Below are 27,476 nucleotides of genomic sequence, written 5' to 3'. Positions count from 1 at the left end.
GTGCAATTTTTTTACAGTAAAAATAGATTCATTTTTTATTAGTGTTACACAGCGTTACGAAAAATTTAGAAAGGGTACACAAAAGTCATAAGTTTGGGAAACACTGATGATTTCAAAATAATAATAATTTAATGCTCATTTAACAGAATGTCCTTTTGTATATCAGCATTATTATAGCCCTAATTATATAACAGAAACAATTTTAATCTTGTCCGAGTCGTATCTTAATTTTGATACTCTTCTAAACAGAATCACTTGCCCTTATCTTGGATTTACAATATTTAAATAATAAAGAAAATATTGTTGGGATATTCTCTTTGAAATATTTCTGTTTAGATTTAGTGGTAACGCGTCTGAAACTTACTGATAAGATAAGATAAAAATTTAATAAAAGAAAATTAATAAGTGTCATCATTGTGTATCTCAGCAGTCAGACTAGCTGTTGCAGATGAAACATGCGTGTCACATAAAATTTGATTTAAAATCATTCTCTGAGCAATTTATGAACTGGGTTATAAATTTGCTCAGAGAATGACAAAAATAGTTAATAATTTTCGCAGCATATTATTGTCAAGAAGTTATATCTCAGTGAAATTAATTAATCAGATTACTCATGTACAGCATCAACAAATTAGATGTATCAACGTCTCTTAATTTGTCATTTGTAAAATTTTTATGTAATGCGTGATACCGTGGTGATTAGTTCTTAGTAAGAATTGACTTATGTTATGTTATTGAAATGCACCATATATTATTGTAAATGGCATTTTAAACGATAGGGGAGAGTGGGGTCAATTGTAACAGGGTACGATTGTAACAGAGCAAAAATTTCGAGTGTCGGGTTCTAGATTTGGTTTCTAGGTGGCGCACAAGGTGTATTTAATAAATCTACATGTACACCCCTGCTGGTAACCATTTTTATGTACTTTTGAAAGAGTTGCATGACAAAAGATATTTTCACGCTACGTAAGTACTTTTTTTTGGTATTAGAATATTATATTGTAACAAAGTAATTTTGTTTAAACAAATAAAAATTATTAACCGAATATGTAAGTGGACACCTTAATTTACATTTCAATAAAAAAAATTAGTTTTGTTAATTAACTAGCATTGTTTTTAACAAATGAAGCTGAAATGGCGTCTTGGGGACATTTGTAACAATAAGTAAAGGGACGATTGTAACAACTGAAAATAAATAATCTTATGTCTACAAACCATTACTTAACTCCTTAATAACCACCAATAGTTTTCTATATCATTTATATTATGCTGCATGTGCATTATTTTATTTGTCACCTTTCACAGCATAGATTAAAATTTTTTACCCCTAAAAGTTAAAAGTTAAACCCTTTAGGTCTCTGCTCATTATTATTTTTACTCCTAAAATATCACTACTATTTTGATCAATAAAAAATATATATCACAACTATGATAATATGTATAATTAACTATGTTTTAGTTGAATTTATGAACTGTTACAATTGACCCCGTAAGAGGGGACAATTGTAACAAGTGCACGACTGTCAAAAATTGTTAATAACTAATATAATAATATTTAAAATAAGGTATTTATTTTTTTTTCTAGTAGAGGATCGTCTACTTTACTCGTCTGTCAATTAATACTAATAATATATTGGATTTTTTGTTAGTTAAAAATGGTTAAGTAAAAAATGTTACAATTGACCCCACTCTCCCCTACTCTATCGAATGACATCACCAAAGATATTATTAGATCATTTTTTTGCTTGTTGCAAAATATTTGATCAAATAACTTTCGTTCATAGTAGACTGTTAATCTAGATTTACTCATAATTTTCTTATCTTTCAAATATTTTTTTTAAAAAATTAAATAAAAAATTTAATAAAAAAATAAAAATTTTAAAAAAATTAAGTAAAAAAAAGTAAAAAAAAATATTAAATTAAAAAAATTAAGAAAAATCAAATAAAAAAATTAAATAAAAAACCTTAAAACATTTTTCTTGAAAACAGAGATAAAACAAAACATTAAATGCGTGCTTTCAAATTCATAATCATTTTCAATTTTTATTTCTTCTTCTTTTTTACAAAAGAAAAGTATATAATCTAAACTGGATATAATCTAATATATATAATTCTCTTACGTGGCTCCCAAATTTTGGCTGTATTTCTCTTCCGCTGGTGGCAACAGTTTTCATTCTTAAAGAAGTACTTTGTACAACTAAATAAGATTCTTTTCACAACACTTAAATATTTACTTTATTTTCTTCATATACACAGAGAACAGTCGGCAAAGAATTCTGTTAGGTTAAAAACCATTTCGCTAAAAAAATAGCGAATTCTAAAAGAAATAAAAATAAACAAAAATGCTGAAAAATAAAATAAAAAAGAAAAATCCTGTTGCTAGCCATGGAATTTTCTGAAAGTTAACTAAGCAACATAAATCAAAATGACATAGAAGCGCAACTAGATCAAAATTATGATACCTGAGCGTTTGACGTAACAAATCCTTCAATTCTATGAGTGTTGATGCCCAGATAATATTGAAATGTACAGGTTTAGAATTTTCTACAGTGAAAATTTTTCGGAACTTCAATATTCAAAAGCTAGACGTTAAAAATATATCCAATGAGCGAGCATTGGATTGCAAAGTAATTCGAAATGAGATGCGAAAGCAGTTCCGTGGGTTGGCGAGCGTCAGCGAGCAGGGCGCGAAGCCTCCTAGTATAACTTATTACAAAAGTTTAACTGTTAGTTGTGGAATACTCAATCTTGACCAGAACTTTAAGCTTATTATACTCTAGCACTTCATAACCCTTTACTTCATCAGCAACTCTGTAAAAAGGACATTTATGAAACAATGTAACAGGCATTCTGATGAAAACTATTGAAACGGAAGGATGGTTTTTTACTTGCTCTGTAGTTTACATCCCTTTGACTGTAAACCACAATAGGTGCCGAGAACACCTGCGTTTGAGAGGGTGATTGAGGCGGTGAATCGCTTCAGTGGTGAATCGCGATTCAGTCCAGATGGCTACTCGAGGCTTGAGTGAACGATATCATCACCCCTCTAACAGTGTCTACAAGGACCACTATGGTAGTGGTGGTCTGATAGTCTGGGTAGTCATTTTGGCAGACGGGTATACCGATTCATGAGTTCAATATAGGTACGCTAACCGATCAGCTGTACAGGGATGAGATCCTTGTCTTATATGTGAGACTTTTCAGTGGAGCTAATGAACTAGAGTTTATTTTTATAGAAGATTACGCAAGTCATCATAGGGCTCAGTTGGTGGACGAATACCTCTATCGGAGAATATTCAGTGAGTGGAGAGGCATATGATGTCCCCTCACATTAATCACATTGAACAAGTATGGGACGCCTTTGAATGCTCTATTTCTAAAACAAGCTTCAACGACCATCAATGAGTTAAAGGGTGTCTTGGTGTAAGAGTGGGTGCGGTTGCCACAGGAAGTAACAAGGACCCTAGTTAACAGTATGAAACACCGATGCGAGAACTGTGCAGCTGTTAAAGACGTTCATACACCTTATTAGACATGTTTTTATCTGAAAGGATGTCGTTAAGCTGTTGTGCTGGACAAGTGACCAGTTTTCTTATTTAGGCTACAGATTGTGCCCTTCATTGATTTCCCATTTATTGGTCATATATTGGATGATATTTTGGCTAAATTTGTTTTCATTTGCTTTGGTAGTTTTTTATTACAAAAAATAATATTTGTTCTTTTAATTGTTTTCCCCAACGTACAAAGAATTTCTGCTTTCAGAACACAGCCAATATTAAATCGCATGAGAGACTCCAGCAAGCAATCACCAGCCGTTAGGGAACACCACGCCATAAACCGATTATTGCACTTCCAATTGATGGTCGTTCATGCCTTTCACGCTAGAGATAAAATCGGGCTCACTTTTGTTGGTCCAATCCAGAATATTTTAATTTGAGCTCATATGCGCACTGGGTTCGTAGGATTACTTAGAGCGGGAATCCACCCGAGCCATAGATGTATGTTGAATATAGGCTAAATTTTCTGGTTTCGGCACTCGGTTTTTATGTCTAAACAAAACAATTAGTCGTTACAATCTTTTCTATAAATAATCTGTGAAACAAGAAGTGTTGAGAAAAAACTAGAATTGAATATAAAAGAAAAATGTCGAAGAGGAATTGTCAACAAAAATAAACATACAAGTTTTTTTCCCTCGCTTTAAGATTCCCAATCAGAAACCCTTTTTGTAAATCGTATAGTTTAAGAATATATAAAGTTAATTTTATACATCCACGTTACATTGGATATTATTTTTTTACTGTCAGACTTAATAGAATCTTTCATTGTGTCATTCGAATCCCTTACGTTTGCCACACTAACGCTACCTATACCTCGCTTGTGTCCTTTGAAAGCCGTAAATTTACCACACTAACGCTACCTGCACTTTACTTACGTCGACCCATCGGGGAATGGCGTCCAACTTCTGTTATAGTTCCGACTGAAATTTCAAAATGGCTAAAACAAAGATTAAATAAGAAAATCATGATCTTAAGAAAAATAAAAGTAGTTTAACAATTAGTGTTAGCCTCACAAAGCACCAAACAGAAGTAGCAAAATTCAGTAATTTTTAGAACCTTAAAATGTTTTTCATTTTTCACGCTTAGAAACTAAACCAAATGTTTGCTTAAAAGTAGATAAAAAGTCACGAGTTCAATATCTTCCGAGCCTTCATTTAACTAGCCCGAGATCTTGCCGTCTTTATTAAACAACAGCACATTTATTTTCTGTACAAAATACATAGTAACAAAATAGAATAAAAAAGCATGCAATAAGGTTGCCATCAGAAGTTCGAAAAGCAATCAATTCTAGACTTTTGGCACAGGATCTGATGTTTTAATAGCATTAACTCTTTCTTCTGTGTTGTTCTTGCACAATTCAATGAAAAATCCAATTTTAAAAATCTAACTTTTTCTTTAAATTTCGATTTCATAGAAACTATTCTCATAGAAACTATACGTAAAAATCTGTATGCATAACAATTCTAAATTTTTCTGACTCTTATTAAATTAAATAATAAACAAATAACAAATGTTTACTCAAAGTTATATTTTGCATGGTCTTTGGACAGATAGATTTTATAATTATGTGCAATACTTCTTCAAATCACTTAAAAAGTTCTTGAGATATGATGAAGTACTCAAAATGCGAAATTAATATTGAAGGATCCGCTCTTCTAAATAAACTATTAGGATAATTCCAGATTGCCACTACCCCCTACATTTTGGGAGTCAGGAATCCGGATCCGTTGAAAAAAGGGTATGCTTATTCAGAGGAAGTACGGTGTTGTGTCTGATTTCGAAAAATATCTGCACTAATTGATTAACACATTTGAGGTCACTCCTTCAAACCATTAAGATAGAGTTCCAGAATGTGAAGATCCAATTATTAGATCAAAAGTTATTAAGAGTGGTATGTTTTATATTTTACGCACTGTAAATTTGTTTACTTGCTTTCTTATTTTTAAGTTTTAAGTAATAATTAGTTACTCAGTAAGTCTTATAGCATTCAAATTGAAAAACAAAATGTAGTTTAACTTAAAAAAGAAGTGAGAAAAATCCTCAAAAAAGCACTTAAAATTGTAATAATTTTCAAACAAAAATTAAGAAAAATCTTTTGCTAAGCTCATAAACGAAAATTGTCTTTTCAGTTCATCAAATTTCAACTCTGTATTTGATTTCTGCTACCTGCATGGTAGTTTTTACTACAAGTTTAACAGTTAGTTACAGGGTTCCGCAGCCTTGAAAATTTTTAAAAAAGGTAACGAAAAAATAACATATGTTGACTTTTTAATTTCAATGTAACCACCACTAAAAATAGTTTTTCATAGAAAGTATTCATGCATGAAAATTCCAGCTTACTAAAATACGTATGTAAAATGAAAGTTATTGGGTTTACTAAAAATCCCTTATAGTCAACTGCATCTAACTGTAAAAAAACTACAATTTACCTAAACAGCAGTCCTCTCTCATAGCCTTGTCTTAATCATTTTTTTTTTTGGTTCAGTTCTTTTGTAGTCGCAATCTCACCAAAGGATATCATAATAAGCCATTTTATTACTTAAATAGTGCCAGCCTGTGTAGGAGTTCAGGAAACTGGCCTTGCATAGAAAGGTTCTGGGTTCAAATCCCGGCCAAGGCATGGATGTCCCTTCCTTCTCTGTACTATCTGTCCTTACTGTGGGAGCAACATTGGTCCACCTAATACGGCTCCCCTGAAAGAGTGGCCAACAAATCTGCCCTTCTGATGCCTGTATGACGAAATCTCTACTCTTCAGTTATAAAAAAGAATATTCAAATAGTATCAAAAAAAAAGCGCGACGTCGCTTAATGGCGAAAATCTTCCTACATTTGCTTGTATCATTTTTATTTTTGCCCTAAAAAGTAAGTTGAGTTTTGTTTTAGGCAGTTACGCTAAGTTCCTTTTATTCTTTATATTTTAAGTATCATTATTATTACGAAAGTATTTCAACTCAAATCATTTTTAAAAAATGTTTTTTTTAATAATGACTCATAAGGCCGTAAAACGACTTGAATATAAAATGACGTGATTCATAATCTTTCTATCTGAATCATATTTTAGTTATAGAAAGAACATGACTCCAACAAACAGCGTAATCATATATAAATTATAGTCTTTATAAAAAAATAATAATAATGGTACAAACTAAATAAAAACTTAATAAAAACTCCAACCCTTCCCCACTAAATGTTTGAAGCATGGGTAGTTGCAATCTTGTTTGCAAAATTTTAAAATATCTCCAGTTATAGCATGTTCATTCTTTTTTAATTCAAAACAGTTCTTTTCACTGTTATAAAATGAATCAATCTGTTAAAATATCCCACGTAGATTCTTTGTTGAACTTGACAGCCTTGACCTTGACAAGCTTGAGCAAGCACTTATTATTTTTCTTTGTGGTATTTACAAACATTGTTTGATTCTATGTTTCAACGCATCATGTAAAAGCGACAAAAAAACTGATTGAGGAAACAGATAACATGAAATAATCAAAGGAAATATTTCATCATAACGAATTATTACACTCAAGGTTCAGTGGAAACAACAACGCTGTTATCAACACATTATATATAATCTTATAAAAGGAAGTAAATATTTGAAACACCAGAGTTTTTTTTTTAAATAGTACTTGCGGTTTTTAAATAGTACTTAAAAAGAACAAAAGCAGGTTTGTACTAAATTTTTGCATTATTGTTAACTGTAAACTAAATACTTAAATCTTTATTTGTTGTTGGATTATGTGGATATTGTGCGGTTTTCAGGAAAACTTCTCGCCAAACAAGGTGGTGGTCATTTTAGTTACTACGGTGAGTCACTTTAAATAGGCACGTGGAATGAATACTTTAAGAAAGCGTCTAGGGGCAAAATTATTCCATAATACTGGTGAAATTAGTCTCCAAAATTAAGCGTTATTTGGCCGTGTTCTTCCCTTTAAGTATAAATATTTTTTGGCTTGGAAAGAATTAAAATCGTTAAAGCAGAACGAATTTTTTAATGAATTAATATGAGCCGCAATAGCTCAGATATTCGAGCTTTCGCTTCCCAATGAGGTAACCCAAGTTCAAATCCTAACTGTGGCTAGTTGATACGAAATCTGTTCACGACAGTGCTGACGTAAAATATCCTCAGTGGTAGACAGATCATAGGTTCTAATTCTCTTACCATTTGGCTAACCGTGGGAGGTATTCGTTGCTTTAAGCTCCATGTAATTCGGGCTGATTCCATCAAAAAGTACTCCATAAGGGCAAGATGGTCCCAATACTTGATCCAGATGTTCCGTTATCTTTTGGGTTGGATTCAAAATGGCAAGGCTATGGAGCTGAACATGGATAGTCGTTAGCTCATAATTTGACCGGCTGTTCAACTCCAGTTTACTTTGTATAGAGCGAATACATTTTTTTTGTTCTTTAGAGATAATTCTATTGTACAGAGGGACTGTTCACAAATATGAAAGAGATTCCAGAAATTCTGTTTATGCTTAGAGAATGGGAGGGGATTCATATTATTGTGATTAAATTAGTGTAAAAGGTATTACCAAGAAGATTGACATCGCACATTCTGAATAAAATAAAGACTTAAAATTAGCTGTTGAAATATACTAATATTTTTTTTTAAATATTTTTTTCTCACAAATGAGATTAAACCACATAATTAAAGTTTTAAAATGAATGATCTATGATATAGTGCAATGCGTGTGTGTTGTATGCCAAGGGGAGATGGTAAATTCTGACTAAGATGGTCAAAAATATTTTTTATAAAAAATAAGACATCATTAATAAACAGCCCACGTAACTTCATTAATTCAGACGGGGCAGACTACATCCCCTTTACAAATTTTATAGGCATTCAATTTGTTATCTAAAATAATTTTAAAAAATTAATTGGATGTAATAAAATACAACTTTTGAAACGTAGCCATTGTGATGAGGAAGCAAATAAAAAAATCCCCAATATCCTCAGCGTTATTCGACTATTTTCCTCTTTTTACTTTTCTGTCCTATCGCAATGTTTTTAATATAATGGAATTGTCCTCATATAAGCCGATTGTATAGTTTTGTCTCTATCGTGACACGAGTCGACTATCTATCTATCTATCGTGACATTTGTGTCCATCGAGTCAAATCTTTTCCTCTGGTTTAAGTGGCAGTCCTAGAGGTAGAGTTACCTTGATTCTTTCACTTTTCTCACTTTCTGACAAAGCAGCTTTCACTTTTGTTAAAAAATTTTACTTGATCATTTTATCAGCTCTTTATATTTAGATTCATTCTTGTTTCAACGCCAGAATCTGGTTTAAGTGGCAGTCCTAGAGGTAGAGTTATCTTCATTCTTTCACTTTTCTCACTTTCTGACAAAGCAGCTTTCACTTTTGTTAAAAAAAATTACTTAATCATTTTATCAGCTCTTTTTATTTAGATTCATTCTTGCTTCAACGCCAGAATCTGGTTTAAGTGGCAGTCCTAGAGGTAGAGTTATCTTCATTCTTTTATTTTTCTCACTTTCTGACAAAGCAGCTTTCACTTTTGTTAAAAAAAATTACTTAATCATTTTATCAGCTCTTTATATTTAGATTCATTCTTGTTTCAACGCCAGAATTAGAGATCAAGACAGTCTCTCAAAAATCATTGATATCTCGTTTCTTCAGTGAATTTAACAAAATTATGTTATTCGCCTTTGCTATATAATAACCATTTATGGCAAGCATATCGAAGATGTCATGAATTCTGAAATTCATCTAAAATTCTGAAGTTGAGCGTAGTCAAACTATAAGCATTCAAATCGTTTGAGCATTATATTAATGTTCACCGAAAAATCATGAGAATTTAACCATGGAGAAATGATTTTCTGTAACTCTAGCAAAAATAAACGTACCCGTAGTGGGAATAATTCTCCAATAGTTAATGCATTTGTTTCATTGAAATTTTGAACTATCATAGAAAACTTGAAATTTGAATTTTTGTCTGAGTGCTTTGCATACTGTTCTTGGTAAAACTTTTTTCATATAGTTATTATTGTTGTATTTGAAGAAAAAAGTCAATGCTTAGTTTATTTTATACAGTGAAGAAGTTTTCAAAAGCTCAATAAGATGTATGCACTGGCTTTTGAAAAATCATAATTATTCCTGGAACGTTGGAAAAACTATATCTAAACATTATTTTATTAAAACTATTTTTGCTTCCGAGGAGGTTGTAATCGAACCAAACGGGAAAAGTTACCAAAAATCTTCTCTTCTAGATTTTTACTCTGGAATTTTTTTCAATTGAAATTTAAAAGCCTTTATAAATTTATTACATAAATAGAGTTGCTTTACTATTATTTTAACTACATATTTGTTACATTTGTGAACGATTTATACTTTTGTGGCGATATCGTAACGCAATCTTCAACGTTTCTTACTACTCTAATCACAGTAGTGCTTCTTTGGTAGAAAACTTTTAGCTGATATTGTTGAATTGCTGTAGTAATGTAAAATGCAGCTGATATTGTTTAGTTGATACTATAGAACATACTACAATGCGTCGTATTTATATTTACTAGTGATTGTTTCTTTTTCTTCTGTAGTGATAAATTCTACTGTATACTGAGAAAAGAAACATAGATGTAGATAATTTATCGACTAAATAAAATGATTAATCGTATATTTGATTAATGATAAATGTGTATTGTATTTAACATAGTGAAAAATTAAAAAAAAAAGAATTATAGCAATAGTTGAAAATATTTAAATCAAATCATGATTTACTTTATAATACTAAGATGAAATGTAGATAAAAAAAATGTCCCCAGAACAGCCCGTTGTGAGTTAGGGAATTATGGAGGTTAATATTCCACAATTTTGTGTAGAACGGCGTGATTGAAACTGTCTGGCCAGCATTGCGTAAGAACCACCCTTAATTACCAGATAGTTTTTACCCATCCATCCGAACCCTTAGTAAGCTTCTCACTGAGGTACACCACTAAGGCATTTACAATAGCAATTCAGTGGCCTTTCCTAGAAATCGCAGATCCAAATGTAGGTAAATGGTAGATACTAACACTCAATTAATTCCGTTTAAAAAAAACACCAAGAAAGTAGAAATAAATCAAATTAAATTCAAACGATTGAAAGAAAATCATGAATTTGTCAAAAAATAATAAAACAAAGTTATAAAATTATCCTCTAACTAAAGAATATTACCACGGTGAGACACTGTGTACAATAGGTTGGAAAGTGTCTAGTTTTTTTTAAAAAAAATGCTTCGCTGTTCTTTTACGGACTCTAGCATTAGAGGGAAAACATTTTAAATCCTTTTTCGTAGTTTCATTTTAAGATAAAGTTATCATGTTAGAATGTAAGTTTCAGAATAATTACAAGCAAGTTTGAAATCGTTCAAAATGAGGTTGTTGAGAGAGTACGTTCGTTCACACATACATTTGAGAAAATGCTTCTTTTAACTTCGGCTATCTTTCTTTTCGTTCATGCAGAAGAGAAGATGAATTATTTATGTTTACATGATACTTAAAAATTTCACGCTCACTAATCTTTGTTTCCGTACATCTAGAGAGAATAATTGAAATCAACGCATCACATGAGCAGGTGATGTCATCGATTTCATATTTGGAATTCTAGTTAATCTTATTATACTCTGAGAACAGGTCTAAACAGAACTATCTTTTTAAGTTTCCAGAAAAAAATTTCGATTTTAAAAAAGTTTTTAAGGCCAAAGAGAGAAAAAAATAAAATCTCCGTTGTGCCCAAAACAGGCAATATAGTGCATTCAAATGTTGCTGGCCATTAAATATCCTTTATACGACCATCGAAAACGCATTTTTTTAAGTAAAAAAAGAGCTTAAGTAAATGTGCGGCAATAACTTCTCCTTACATGCATTTTTAGATATTGTTTATGAAGAATTAAGGAAAATATTTGAAAGTGGAATACAAATTCAACTCTGACGATTATTGATCGAGATTAACTTAGGAAAAATTTATGTAAAAACTGTTAAATACCAAGCTCACTTATGTCACATCTTTATGAATATATATTTATGTTGATTACGGCCATTACTGAATACTGAATTACTGGTTGAAGCAGAGGATAGTAATATATACTCAGTATGCCATCTGTAATGTATATAAAATGTTACTTTATTCTGTTCATATTCTTTGTATTTTTAGTTTAATTGCAATGGCTATAAAAGGGCTTATTTTTGCTGTATGCTGTATATTTTCTGTTGTGATAGCTGATCAAGATGAGAAGGACTCATTTAGACAGACTATTTGCAGTAAGTATAACGCAATAATATGATTAAAGTAGGACTACTTATACTTATAATACTAACTTTTCTTCATTAACTAATCTTATCCTACATTAGGAAAAGATTATTAGCTTATAGTAGGACTATTGATGGACGATTATTGTAGTAGGACTACTTATATTTATGATAGTACTAACTGTTCTACATTAACTAATCTTATACTTTATGCTACATTAGGAAAAGATTATTAGCTTATAGTAGGACTATTGATGGACGATTATTGTAGTAGGACTACTTATATTTATGATAGTACTAACTGTTCTACATTAACTAATCTTATACTTTATGCTACATTAGGAAAAGATTATTAGCTTATAGTAGGACTACTGATGGACGATTATTATAGCAGGACTACTTATACTTATAATAGTACTAACTGTTCTTCTTTAACTAATCTTATACTTTATGCTACATTGGGAAAAGATTATTAGCTTATAGTAGGACTACTGATAGACGATTATTATAGTAGGACAACTTATACTTATAATAGAACTAACTGTTCTTCATTAACTAATCTTATTCTTTATGCTACATTAGGAAAAGATAATTAGCTTAAAGTAGGACTACTGATGGATGATTATTATAGTAGGACTACTTATACTTATAATGATTATAGTAGGACTACTTATACTTATAATGATTATGGCAGGACTACTTATACTTATAATGATTATAGTAGGACTACTTATAATAATAGTACTAACTGTTCTTCATTAACTAATCTTATTTTTAATGCTACATTAGGAAAAGATAATTAGCTTCACAAAAAAAATACAAGGTGAAAAATTTATATTGAAACTTTGTTCCAAAAAATATTTTAAGGTAATTGTAACGAAACTTTGCTCTGGTATTAACAAAATCTTTTTATCTTGGTATAACTGTATATCAGCAACAATTGTTTTGATATCTATATGTGAAGACCTTGAGGTACAATAAATATAAGCCATGCTTTGACATTTGTCCAGGATAGCGGTTTTTGGTGAAAAATACAACATTAAACCTACAGCATGTTTTGTGTGGAGATTCTGATAGTAGTACTAATTAAAGTACTAACTGTCTTTTGTTAACTAACCGTATTCATAATGCTACTCTGTAAAAAGATAATTAATTTCGCAGAAACATTACAATCACATCTAAGGTGTAAAATTTATATTGAAACTTTGTTCTAATACAAACTTTAAGGAAATTGTTACCAAGCTTTGTTCTAATATGAAAAAAAGTTTTTTATCTTGGTATCTAAACTGTATATCAACGAATAATTCTTTGATATTTCCTATAAATGTGAAGATCTTGAGGTAACATAAAAATGAACCATACTTTCACAGTTGTCCAGGTGAGACTTTTTTGGTGAAAAACAAAGCGATAACCATGGAGAATATAAGATATTTTTGTGTGAAAATTTCTTAAACCTGTAAATGATCTGTGTGGAAACAATACGAAAAGTTTACTGTAAGTAATGTTACATTTAAAAAACTAGAACTTATTACTATAGTATTTTAAGTTATTTTAATAAGTTTAGCACATCTACAAGCAAAACGTCTTTCTTCTGACTATCCCCAAATACTTTTCAGAAACAATTTTTATTTATATTAAAAAGTTTTTTTATAAGAGAGGAAAACTTTTTTCATTAAAGATTACTGGATGATCTATCAGTAAAACCTTCAGAAAGTTTTTTTTTAAATATTTAGCTTAGAAGATATTTAGATGAAGGATCCAAACTAATATTAAAATGAATGTTAAAAAAAAGTGTAAAAAATCTTACGAATCGCAACGAAATTTAATTGAAACACGAACTAAAATAATCACAAAGAAGTGTAAGTGTCGGTTGTACTAAAGCATGTTCTTGTTTTTCGACACTTAAATTTAAAATGGTTCAACTAGAGACTCTGCTGAAATTGGTATAATATTGTGGTTCAACATTGGCAGCATTGTGGTTCAAAATATTGCGAAATTTCCATCAGTGAACATAATCAAATGCCGTAACTACTTTTGTATGTACTTTTGAAATCTTACTGCATATCATTAAATACGAAAATTTGAAATCTAAACGAAATTCTCAGCTCGTTTTAAGTAGTGCTGTTCAAATGTTGAAAATATAATATATATTTTGTTTGTAGATAAGAATAGTGATGAATTGTTTGATGACCTGGAGGATTGCTTTCAAAAATACGAAACTAAAGTAGTAAGTATTTATTTTTATATCCTTTCAACTAACACTAAATCGTTCTACTTGACTGACAATCCCTCCTTCCAAAAAATAAATAACCTTTGCTTAAATAAATTTGTTCGAAAAAATGCTTTTTTTCTAAAATTTTTGATTTAAATGGTCAACTTCAGCTTTATGATCTACAACTTTAATTTCAAGAGCTACAACTCCGAAAAAGAAATTCTAAACCTACAACTATGTTTTCTAAAACACTCAATGCTACTTTAATAGAAAATTCGCTTTGTTTCTAAATTTAATTTCATTCTTATAATCATGATTACCACATTTGTGAGATCTGTAAAGAGATTTGCCTCGAGCTCAGAGGTTTGTCATGATTTGACATTTGTCAATTCTTAAAAAAAGTTTGCAAAAGTTAAAAAGATCTCAAAGGTTGCACTTTGGTTTATTACGAAGTCCTTATTCATTGTTGTATTGCTCATCGATGACTCTTTGCACAATGTTGCTTACTCACTTGGCTTAGATTATATTAAGCCAGATGCGATAAAAGAAGTTACATGTACAATAATGCAATACCATATGCAATAAAAGAAGTTACATCTTGTTTGCTGTATTGCATTGTTTGCTGTACGTTTCTCACCATAAGTCACACCACTGAATTTAAGATTCCTTCATAGAAGATAAATTGAAAGATAAATTAAAAATACGTGAGTTTTTCCTCTCTGTTAGAGACTGTATTAAATATGCGCCCAGAAGTTCAGAAAATTCAGAAATATAAATCAGTCTGTTTGCATTATGAAATCATTTGAAGTTTTAAGAAGAAAAAATTACAATCCCCTTGTAGAACAAGACAATATTTTAATTAAAGAAAAATAAATTTTAGAGATACCAATAGCTCCATGCCTCATCAAAGCTGGTGGAAATAAACCTGAGTAAAAAGCCAATTATATATAATATTTATATATTACTTTCTATAACACACTTTATAAGCGGACCACTTAAATTTCAAGCTAAATTTTAAATCTAGTGTTCTTTCAGAATTTCCTGTTGCTTAAAGAACGATATGCCATTGTAGCATGACAATATATCACTGTTTGTGGCCTTTTTAATTCAGTAAAATTTATATTCAATTTTCATGAAATATTCCATAATATCAGAAAAAATTAAAGAATATTTTCTGAGAATTAAAGCATTAAATAGAGGAAATTTTTGGTAGAGCCTTTAAAAAAATCAGAACCTAGATTTGCAGTCGCATATGATTATCTGAAATCACTATCCGTATCTGTTATATTCATATTTTTAGAGAAAGTCAAGCAGAGCGATTTATAGTTATAAACTTTTAAAATCAAAGTATTTTATATAAAATAGCTTTTCTTCGGAAACTATTGCTTGGTTAAAAACCAACATACCAGGTGCTAAGCTAGGCAAGATGGTGGTCAAAGTTTTTATGATCTAAAAAATACCTAGTGTAATTAGACTTATTTACAAGTAAAAATATAAATATTTTCAAACACAATTTTTTATCGAAACATGTCATATCCTAAAGTGAAGAGGTTAACAAAATTATTCTTATTTACTAGATTTCAATTAAGAAACTATCAAGCTATCAAAACTTTAATCAGAGGAACTTAATTTGCAAAAAAAACAGTTTTAACAAAATTAAATTTGCTATAAAATTTATTTAATGAATTTCCATAATTAATTTAAAAATGCTCAAAGTAATGACGGAAAAAAAACTAGAATATAACATCATAAAATTTCATTATAAGTAATATTTTTCGTAGATATAAAGTAGATTTTTATGCTTAGAACTATTAAATTTTTCGACATAAAAACGTTTCATATCTTAAAGTAAAGTGGTTAGCTGAATTATTCGTACTAAACTATAAGTAGACTATATTCTAATTAGAATATATCATAATTAATGTGTTTGTAATTGTTTCATCCGTTTACAAACCGTATTAAACGACATACGGATTTTTTTTCTGTATTTTACTTTAGGAGAAAATAACTTGTTTTCTTGCAAGATTTGAATACGTGTTTTATTACAGAAGTTGAAGCATGTTTAATTAAATATTTCACTTAATGTAGTATCTGGATTACTCAATTCATGCGTTTGATAACTAACTTTGTTTGCAGAGTCACGAGATAACTGCGAAATGCAATACAAAAATATACCCACAGTCAGAAGGAAGCAGCCCCATTATGGTTAAACAAGCTTGCAAAGAGTGGACTTTGTGGAAGCAGGTAAGCAAACAGTGTTTCAATATATTTCAATAATAATGACCGTTAATATCGATTCTCTGTCCATACAATGAACTCTAAATTAAGAAAAATGATCACAAGAAACACAGTTAGCGTAATAAAATGTGGTGTCTGGTTGCACTTTTAACCAGACACCTAACCATAATTCCTAGTATTTGGCAATATACTGCACCATATAATTTAAAAAATAGTGGACTATTGCTGTTAATATCGACTCTCTGTCCATACAAGGAGCTCTAAATTATGACCAAACGACCTTAAAAAATATACGTTTGATTTGACCAGACATCGCACCATGGTTCTTAGTGTTACATTTCTAACCAGATATCCACTATGATTCTTAGTATTCGACAATAAGCTGCACCGTATAATTCAGTATAATAATGACGGACCATTGCTGTTATTATCAATTCCATATAATGAACTCAAAATTTTGGAAACCATAAGAAAATTCTAGTGTAAAATGTTATGTTGCACTTTTAACTAATCATCGCAGCAAAATTCTTAGTGTCCACACAGCTTCGTAATGTTCACTTCACAACTTAATTCTTGTGTTACATTTTTTACCAGACGTCGCACCATAATTCTTAGTATTTAACAATGTACTGCACTATTCATATCTTTATGAATGGACTATTGCTGTTAATTTCAATTCTCTGTCAATAGAATAAAATCTGAAATCTGACAAAGTAACCCGTGTATTATCCTAGCAATATAACCTATATTTAATAAGCGTACCATCAATTAGGGTTAATTTGAGGTAAGTGTGCAAAAAAAGTCGAACACTTTGAGCAACCACCGATTTAGTAATCGGTTTGGATTTTTCTGCTGTAGGACAAAATTTTAATGATTCGAGAGCCTGACCTTAAATATAGTAACTAATTTGTAAAGGCGATATTTTAAGTTACGAAACTAGACACCGAAACCTATTTCCTTGGAATAAACATGCTTTTTTTATACAGATTACGATTCTTTATCTTCAAAATGGAAAGAGCAGTCACTGTAGTTTAAGCAGGGGATCGGTGAAAATTTTGTGCCCCTTAAATTTAATTTCACGTTTTGTGTATTTTGCATGTGGGCTGTTAGAATTTTCATTCGAAAATTAGGATAAAATAACTGGCAGCAGCCTACCACAAAGTTTACGGTAAACCACGTTTTTTTTAATTTTATAGTTTTGAAACCGTTTACAACTAGTATAGCTATAAAACCATGACTGCAAAACTGCACGATTTTTTAAACATTTGTAACTAGAATGGTTTCAAAATCGTAAAAAGAAATTTAACTGGGGCTTAGGAGCTAGACTTTTCGTTAAGTAATGGGCATTGTGGAGCCATCTTTTTTATGGTTATTAGATTATTTTGTTTGAATATGGTAAAATAACAATTAAATAAATTGTGATTTAACCATTTTTTCCGAGAAATTTCTAACCATGTGAAGGAAGTCGTATTTTTAAATTTTTCTTCTCAAGAGTTATTTGAATGATTCCTTTCGAATTTTGTTGATAGATTTTCTTGTTTAAAATTGCTTAGATTCAATTAGCGTAAAAAGTTTATGTGCCATGCAATCCGAAAAAATTCGACCATTATTAATTTAACTAATTGCAAAATAATAAATAATTATCAAAAATAACTCTTTACATGAAATTATCTTTGGATAACGAAAATCTTTGGATTTTTTAGCACATTGTGCAGCGCACAAAAAAATAAATGGATCACTAGGACTAACTTTTCATCTAATGATCGGATCTTTATGTTCTAGGATTCAATCTAAATGTTTCAAGAGGATGACTTTAAATATACTTCTTAATTAAAGCAGACGAAATTTTAAATAAAGAAATCAGACCCAAAAACGTGTTTTCTCTGAATAAGCATAACTTTTTATGGTGGCTTTGTATTTTTGATTCCCGAAATACAAGGGGCAACCCCATAGTTTAGTCAGGACAGCGACCGAATTGAAAAATTTTGCCCGCAATTATAAAATTGGTTTGTCCAAAGATGATTCCATGAGAAAAAAAAATTTTAGTAAATATTTGTTACTATTTATTATATTTAGTAACAGTCGAAACTTTTTTGAATTGTAAGGCATACAATTTTTTACATCATTTTAAAGAATGCATGACTAAAAACAAAATTTGACCGAAATCCTTCGAACAGTCCCTGAGAAAGCAAATTTTAAATACACGACTTTTTGAAAATTTTATTTATTTAAAATATTCTACCAAATTAAAATTCTTAGCATGATGCGTTTAAATGTTTCGTTTCAAGGCTCATTTAGACAAAAATATGAGTAATAAATAATATGTATGCGATAAGTGATAGACATAATTAGTAAAAATAATTACCTATTGACAATCCAAAAAAAAAAATAGTTGTATGTAACAAAAAATTTAAATTTAACAATTATTGTTTATTTTGCATAGTTTGATGATTGTTTTGAAGAATATAAACACTTGTGGGATAAGGTATGTTTATTATTTGTTTATTTAAATACTTATCAGTTATAACTTTACTTTTCTCCATCAATTGATTTTTTATATTTGAAAAATATTTACTTCTTATGCAAATATTATAATTACAAATATTTATTAATTAGTAGTCTTAATTTTAACAGTGTATTCTTAGTCCTCTTTGCTCTAATTTTAATTTTTTTTTTTAAGAAATCCAAAGACATAAATATAAATCTCTTTATTTCTTTATAGTTCTATTCGAAAAGTATAATAGAATCTCTCAGTTATTAAAAATAATATCTCTCAGTTGTTACTCTTATATGAGCACTTATGATAAATTTAATTATATTCATGTTTTGACATTCAGTAGAATTTTTAACTGCTTTTTTTCCAAAGGCAACTACGAGTTATGCTTTTTACAATTTTTTTTCTATTTTTCATATAGATGGAGGTTGGAGAAGAAGGAGACGTAAGCACAACTATTTTTATTTGAAATTTTTTTAAGTTTTAATATACAAAATTCATGAGTATAATAGGCATGTTCCATTCTAAATTGCTTTTAATTGATGAAACTTGAATATCGAATACAAATCATCATATTTTTGACAATCAGATGTAGTTCTTAGGAATCATTAAAAAACTCGCTTAGCTTTTTCAGGATAGCAAACAATATTTTTAAACTAAACGTTTTTAAGGTTTTAATTTTTTTTTTCAAGTATAGTAAACAATGTTGAAACTCTGTCTGGCTTTCATGAAACAAATATATCAAAAACTTGTAAACCAAGTTTTTAGAAATTTAGAACTGTATTGAATTCTATCATTCAAATTTGCTACATTCCTAATACATTATCGATTTTCACCGGTGAAAATTTATAATTCGTCATGGTGAGAATTATCCTTCCTAAAATTTATTACATAATACGATAGTTCATCTTAAGCAGAAATATCATTTAATTTAACAACATTTTAAGATTTTTAAGGAACTTTAAGCAATTAAGCGAACTTTCACGATTTAATGGCTTCAGATACCCATGTAATGCTTCAACGTAAAACAGTTTTTTTTATGATGGTGTAATTAATTATTAATTTTTTTTTTTATTTTATATGATATATTGTGATATAGTTTCCTATTCATATTATATTATAAAAAAGAATATTATTATTTCAAAGTGTATGGGAATACTTTTGTGAAGTAATACCTAAAAATTAAATTCTCATCCAGTTTAGTGAATCCAAATTTAGGCCTTCAAAATTTGCATTGAACATTCTTAAATTCGAAATCAAATCAAGAAATAAACCATTTCAATGATAGTAGGTGTCAGATGAACAATATAGATATGCATTTTTTTGAAAAACAAACTAAGAGCAAGATATTATTTCCTAGCACTCATATATATATATATATATATATATATATGTGTGTGTGTGTATATATATGTATATATATATATGTATATATATATATATATATATATACGCAAGTTTGACGTAAAGTTTTACACGTATGACCAGAAAAGTTTCGAACATTCAGCTCATTTCATACCGAAAGTATAAACAACGAAGTTTTCACATCCTTTAGTTGTGATTTTCGAGATCTGTGAGCGACTTGACGTGGGTGGAGAATCGTAGCTTCAGCTTTGAGTAAGAAATGAACCCTTATAGTTTTCTCCTCTCGTAATACTCCTTTCTTACAAACAACTAAATTCAAACCGTGGTGGCTTGGAGGAGAGATCGCTGCCCTCCACCCCAATGAAGTAATCCGAGTTCGAATCATAGAAATGGCTGGTTGACACGAATAAAACTTCTAGATCTGGCAATGGAATAAATTAGTCTTCGTGGAGGACTTTCGAATTAAATTAACTCGCATTTGCGTTATAGGGGGAGGAAAACTACGAAAACCTTTCATGATTAGCCTGACGGCTACCAGCTGTCACTAGGATTTGAACCTGAGTCACCTCATTAGAAGGAAAACGCTCTGACCCCTGAGACACAGCTGTTCCCGGCAAATGACGTTGAATTTATTTCATTTAAATACTAAAAGTTGAGTACTAAGGGACTATTTTTAAAGGGTTACTTTAATACGACAATTTTTGATTCCATAGCACACACTTTGGATACGCCTTTCATAAAGTGTTTACTTGTAAGAATTCAAACATAATGAGCATCGGAATTGGGTAAAGCTCATAAATATTTTTAATCAGTACCTGAATTCATAAATTGAAAATAATATTTTTTATTTTGCAGAAATGTTATCAGGCAGTATTTGTGAAGCATGAGATAAATGTATCTTGAATTCCAAAGCAATTTGAAAAAGGAATAAGTATTGAAAGTTGCGAATACTTACGAAATTACATATGTATAACCATATGATAAATAAAATGCATTGTTAATCATAATTTGCGTAATTGATTTTTAACTGAGACATACAGGTACAACCAATCACGTACAACATAGCTTTTTTTTCGGCAAAGTAAAAAAATATACGTTAGTATTTTTTTTTTTTGAATAATTTTGTATTTAATAAAAACAAATTTTAGTTACGAAGTAAATATTTAGCTTCATTTTCTATCTATTCTAAAATGGCTGCAGAAGTATTAAACATAAACAGATGCTATCGTACCGCATATAGAAATACCAATTATAGGTGACAGAGCTTGCCTTTTTCGAGAAACAGCATATATATCATTCGAAACTCAAGTTATGGCTCCAGAGGAGCGTGAGGAAGTAGTAAAGCACGCAATGGAGCATTGAGGTGAGTTTTCTATTTTATCTCACAACAAAGGTGGAAATGTTGCCTACTAAAATTAAATGTTCCGAACTCATACTCATTTTGGTTTGTGTGATTTAATGACTGCGAGGTAGAATTTAAGCTATTACTAAAATTCGAAACATAGAGAACTTTGACAATATCGAGGACATCTCTTAAAAATAGTTAAAAAGCACATCCGACAAGACAACAGCAAGACGGTGAAAAAATTTGGTTAATATGATGGTTAAAACTAATTAAAGTGTTAGGATTTGAGGAGTTACAAAAGTATAAAGTGCAGTACAAGAAAATTTCGAAAGTTGACCAAACTTATCACCAGAGGTGACTAGATATATAATATTCAGTAAAGCAACCAAACCTGAACTATAAGGAAAATGTAAAATTTTAACGATATAAATAAAAATAGTCCTTCAAAGAATTTTACTCGCTTAAACTTTGATTTTACCTTATTACTGCCGAATTCTCTAAAAGTATGCAGGGTTATTCAATAAAGTGATCACAAATTTGGAGAACAAGTAAGTCATATGAAAAGGATTGAGAATTGCATAGTAATCCATGCCATACTAAATACAATCCGAAGCAACTAGTGACAATTGTTTGTAACTGGCCAGCTGTTCGTGAGTCTTTGAACTATGCTTTTATTTACCTAAACTATCTTAACTTAATGCTTTCTATTAATTTTTTTACTCGAAAGTTACAGTTTTATTATAATTGAATGATGTGTTGAATAGCTTGGCAAGAATAACATACCAAATTATTATGCAATAAAAACAGCTATTTCTGTCCCTATTTAAATGCAGCTTCTGAAAATATTTATTAAAAGAATAAAATTATCGTACATTTAATATAACTTAAATAAATGAAAGTACCAGCTCAAAGCCACAGACACAAGAAGTTCATAACAAGCCTGCCCCAGACACTGCGTATGACGACATTGTCAGCCTATGATTGCTATGCAATTCTTAATCCTTATGACATGTCTTGCTTTCACTTTAAGTTTATAACTCCTCCTGTTATCCAACTCGTGTACAGACAGACTCGTAGCCATCCTACTCAAGACCATAACAAAACACTCTTTATTTTGGTACAGTAAATCATTAGAACATTAAAAAGTTTTTACAATATTTTACAATCTATTTAATAAAAAGTGGCAAACATGTCTCACTCTATGTATAAAGTAAAACTTTGAGATCAATTAGCTTATTTTAAAATAATATGAACTTTGGGAAACAAAAATATCTATAACGTGTCTTACCGAGGGGCTTGGAAAATTCGAGGCCCTCTGGGGTTGTTTGATATTATTAGTTAACTCATTAAGAGAAATAATTATATATATTCTGTAAATACTGCTATAAAGTTTGTTTCTTCACTAGTGCATTATCTTTGATTCTGTTAATTCGTTCTGTCACTGGATTTATTCATTATTGCTATAATTATATTTTTATCATCATAAATGTTACACAGATCCACAATTAATTTATAAATAACTCAAAAAACTTATATAATAATGCATTCAGTTTGAAAATTCGCACCTTAAAAATGTATATTTAAGCACATTTATTTAATTAAAATATAATCCCGTGATAGTCCTCAAACTTTTATGGTTGAACAGGTCTGTTTTGTAGTATAAAACTGCCGTGCAATTGAAAAAAAGTAACGTAAGTGCCTCACGCTTGATTTGGAGAAAAGTGGCTTGACAACTATTTTCTTTCTTTTGCTAATGCTGTGAACGCTAAAATAGAATTTCAAAGAATGCTTAAACAAAAATTAATATTGTGAAAAAAATGTTTTGTGATAAATAACTTATAATATAAAAATACAAACTATGCAAAAATCTCAATTTTGAATTTTTTTTTCTCTTACGTTGATTTTTCTATTGCTCGGCAGAAAAGTCTGTTCATTAGTCTGGTGATCTATCATACAAGTGTGATGTGTCATTGTGAAGAGCATATTTTCGCAGTTCATTAATTCTTCGGCTCAAGTTTCTATTCTCACACCTAGTCTTCGTCCTTTATTTCTGTTGATTTTCTTACTAATGCCATAATCCATACCGTCCATGTTCTGCACAATGTCTTTTTTTTTCTGGTATGAAGTGAATTTTTACATTGAGTGAACTTTGTTTTTTCGGCTGATACGCAACATCGGATATAAGAAGAGGGAGAACATAGTTTGCACGAGATCGAAGAGAGAAACAAGTGATATTGACAGCCATAAGCCCATGAATCCTCCAATGTAGCTGAACAATTCAACTGCCTGTGAAAATATAAAAAATAAACTCTATTTAGATTATATGTAAATTCTGTGCAAAAATTATGGTTGGTTGGTTCTAATGCCACTTGCCACACGGGCAAGACTGCTTGGTGAAACCGAGCAAATTTAAGGCAGAGTGTGCGTTTCTTGTTTTTCAGTGGCGCCATCTATGGCCAAGAATTCGACTTCTGCCACAACATACGTCGCACCCGTTTATAGGGCGGAGCCATTCGTACATCCATTTATTCACAGATCGTAATTTTGACCTGAATTAGAGAACGATCGATCTCCAATCCAGTACCCCCAGAGGTATTGATTTGTTATGGGAACATGGAGGACTTTTGCGACTCGACAGATTTGACGTGCATCAGTCACTTTACTACACGGGGAGTCTTCGGCCGGTGGGGTTTGAACCAACGAACTCTCAGACATGAGCCCAGCGCCCGACCGGCCAGTCTATCCCGGCCTTAATTCTGATGGAATGTAAGCGTTTTTATGTCTGTTCATTTTTTTCTCCTTTTGTGCATTTCTTTAGAGTCCTCTTTCACATAGTTCAGAATAATTTAGTAGTAAATTTTTCCTTTGGCACATAGAATGTTGCTCTGTGAAGTTTTACTTTTACAAATATTTAAGCTTCCGGAATAATTTTTGTGAAGTAATACTTTAAAAAATTATAAAATTCCAAAAATCTCTTCTAAATGCGTAAAATGTTTCGTAATTTATCGTTATATATTAACTTAATATTAGGCGCAGACGGGATAAATATTGAAACGTCTATTGGGTACAAAATAGTGTACCTACACTTAACGTAGTTAGAGTTTCACGGCATACGTGTAATATTCTCTGATTAGTTGAAAAGTAAATTTTCCGGCAGTATCTTAAGATTAAAGGTAGAAGTTATTTTTTTTATTTCCATAACTAATCTTTCTATATAAAGTATCCATTATAAACAAAACTATTACTAAATAACAGTATGTTTTGTTTTAAAAGTTTATAACATCTATTCTTGGCACTTTTATCAAGCTATTTATGCAGATGTGTGTCCGATAAACTTTTTTCATCAGAAGAAGAAAAATTTGTCCAATCGCCATGATGTAGCTGATAATGATAAGTAAAGCTAATTACTGAAAAATCAACGAAATTAATTTCTTACTTCATATTTTGGTTGTTGAATACGCTTCGTTAATCGGAATTTGCCAAATTCCATCGTCAAGTGAATGCTTTTTGCTCTGAAAAATAAACCAGTTGAGAAAATTCGTTAGATTTTTCAAAAACCACAATGCTTTATTTTTAAAGAAAATTCTAGAGAAAATTCAAATAAAATTACTAAACACCATGCATTCTATTTTCCTGAATAAAAATATTAATCTTTAATAAATTATTTTTAAGCATTCATTTCTTTTCAATTCAACAAATCACTGCACTTAATTTTTTAAAGAAATTTTTCACATATGATGTGATTTCAATACTATTTGTCTGTTTTAATTACTTAATCGAAATTTCAATCTTCTATCTTCTGTCCAGGTACAGAAAATTATTTGGCTTGTGGTAATGCAAATGCACGCACTATGAAAATAACATTTGACAGCGATAAATACCGATAAAGCAAACAAAGCATCAGTTATGCTGTCAATAATTTTTACACTTTTTATAGTAGATGAAGACCTGGCGATCTTCATCTACTATACTTCATCAACATAATTCATCACCGCGATGGTTTTATTTCGGCAGCGAGCTAAAGTTGCACACATTATGTTCCATGTTTCTGCAGTGGCTGAAAATGTTCAAGTTTGTACGGAACGCCATTTTGATGGAATGGTACTAGTTCAGGCTCTGTTCACGCCATCGAGGAAGAGTCAGAAACTCAGAAACTATTCGATTGATTGTGTTCAAACTTTGAATTTTATTACTTAAAATTACATAATTTAAAATAATACAAAAATTTTTATTCTTGCACTACAACTACTCGACAGGTTCTATTCGATTGATTTTGTTCAAGTTTTGTATTTTGCCAAGTAAAATTTCATTCTTTAAAATGCTACAAAAAATTGTATACCTTACAATTCAAAATTTTTTCAAAAATTTTAAGAAAAAAAGTATTTAAAAAAAATAAATATTTAATAAAGATCATTTTTTGCATAGAATTATTTTTGGACAAACGAATTTTATAACTGTGAGCAAAAGTTTTTCGATTCGCTTAAAAAGTTTTCGAGATTTGGCGAAATACGCAAAAAGTGAAAGTTTTTTTATTATTTTAGCATATTAACCTTTATAACACCCCTTCAAGCCATTATGACTGAGTCCTAGAACATGAAGATCCGATTAGATCAAATATTATTCAGGGATGCCCCTTGTTTTGTTTTGCACACTGTACACTAGTTTTAACATACTGTACAACAAGTCAAACAAAACTTTCAATTGCGTCAGTAATGTAATAAATCAGTTTTTTTAATACAGACAATTTAAATACAGACAATCACTTACTTGCAATGTTCATCTCCTTCTATACACTAAAAAAGAAATCAACTGCATTAGAATATTTTTAATGTGACATCAAGGAAAATGATATTATGCCTTTGATGATCGAGGATTTAATCTGTGTTACCTACTTACAGGAAATAACAATATTTTACGTTAAAATAGGTCTTGACACACAATATCTATGTTTATAATAGATGTTTTAGCACAATAAGCCAATGATTTGAGAATTTGTAGTTAAAATTTTTCTTTTAATTTTCACATTTTCGGTAATAGTTTGTTCTAACTTTATCCTATGAGTTTTTTTTTTTCTTTTTGGAGAAGGGTATCTAATTTAATATTTGCGTGAGAATTTTCGTCTTTTTTTTAGCGACACGAAAAGAAATTTTTCATATATTTAAAATCATGCTTTACAAGTTTTTAAACGGTCTTCCTAAAAAGGAAAGGGGGACCTAATAGTTTAAAAGCCCATCTCTCATCTGTAGGTAGACAAGAAGTGAGATTTATCGGCATATGAGGCCCTAGCTCTCCAAAAAGTACTACTAAAAGCATCATATGTACAATTGGAAATATGATAGAACAAAATGCATTTTAAAATAGATTTCTAACAACAGAATGCAAAAGATTTAAGGCAGAACTGTGAAGCCTACGCACTATCTTCATCACTCTATTTTATTAATTTTTGTTGTTGTTGTTTTGTGCGTTTCGTTGTGTTGCTTTGTTCAAGGATAAAAACTTAATCCAGTCTTCAGCTTGTTAGCTTTAAACTCAGTTCTGAAAATTTATACTAATGCGCAAAGTATATGAGGGTGAATTCAACATTCAAAGCAGCAGAGTAATTTTACAGTGAATTACATAACCGAATTACATATATGCCTTCTGAGCCCAAGTCTGCGGCCCAGACACCGGATTTTCGGGATGCAGAAAATCCTCAGCGGTCATGTCGTATGATTATGCGGCATGTAAAAGATCCCTGGAGTGTCTTATTGGCTCTTGGCATTTCTGGCAAAATTAAATTCCTAGTGCACTTTAGCATCCAAATAGAGTCTCTGTGCTGCCGTCTAGCGTGGCAGAAGCTGGACGTCCAAATTAACATGCCCATCTGTATCTCCCCCATTGTGGTGGTCCTGAAAGAGTGGATACCACCTCTGGAAAACGCACTAGGTCTGCTCATCGGCAAGACCGATTGTGCAGCTCATGGGAAATGAAAAAACATAACCGACTATCACGTCATTTTTGATTCATAGCTAATTCTTGAA

At 30.4% G+C, this 27,476-nt stretch overlaps 1 protein-coding gene across 7 annotated transcripts in view; it reads left to right on the top strand.

Annotated features, from left to right (window-relative positions):
• Positions 1-7,064: 7,064 nt before the first annotated feature.
• Positions 7,065-27,476, top strand: part of LOC107448004 (uncharacterized) — a 59,606-nt gene continuing 39,194 nt past the window's right edge. Inside the window, exons 1-8 of one of the 7 annotated variants that reach the window (XM_043052109.3) lie at positions 8,756-8,863; positions 8,968-9,017; positions 11,708-11,814; positions 13,965-14,029; positions 16,151-16,258; positions 18,696-18,737; positions 19,168-19,191; positions 20,967-21,118. In XM_043052109.3, the coding sequence (XP_042908043.1) occupies positions 11,718-11,814; positions 13,965-14,029; positions 16,151-16,258; positions 18,696-18,737; positions 19,168-19,191; positions 20,967-21,014 (384 nt within the window). In that variant the 5' untranslated portion in view covers positions 8,756-8,863; positions 8,968-9,017; positions 11,708-11,717 and the 3' untranslated portion in view covers positions 21,015-21,118. Of the gene's footprint in view, positions 7,223-8,567; positions 8,710-8,744; positions 8,864-8,887; positions 9,018-11,080; positions 11,129-11,707; positions 11,815-13,964; positions 14,030-16,150; positions 16,259-18,695; positions 18,738-19,167; positions 19,192-20,966; positions 21,119-27,476 lie in introns of those variants that run through there. The other 6 variants (XM_016063094.5, XM_016063095.4, XM_016063096.3 and 3 more) reach the window with 6 other exon arrangements.

Source organism: Parasteatoda tepidariorum, chromosome 1 (assembly GCF_982258835.1).
Source record: "Parasteatoda tepidariorum strain Cologne lab strain chromosome 1, Ptep-v5.0, whole genome shotgun sequence".
NCBI lineage: Eukaryota > Metazoa > Arthropoda > Arachnida > Araneae > Theridiidae > Parasteatoda > Parasteatoda tepidariorum.
Note: the sequence above shows the minus strand (reverse complement) of the source record. Positions and strands in the feature narration are given on the sequence as shown.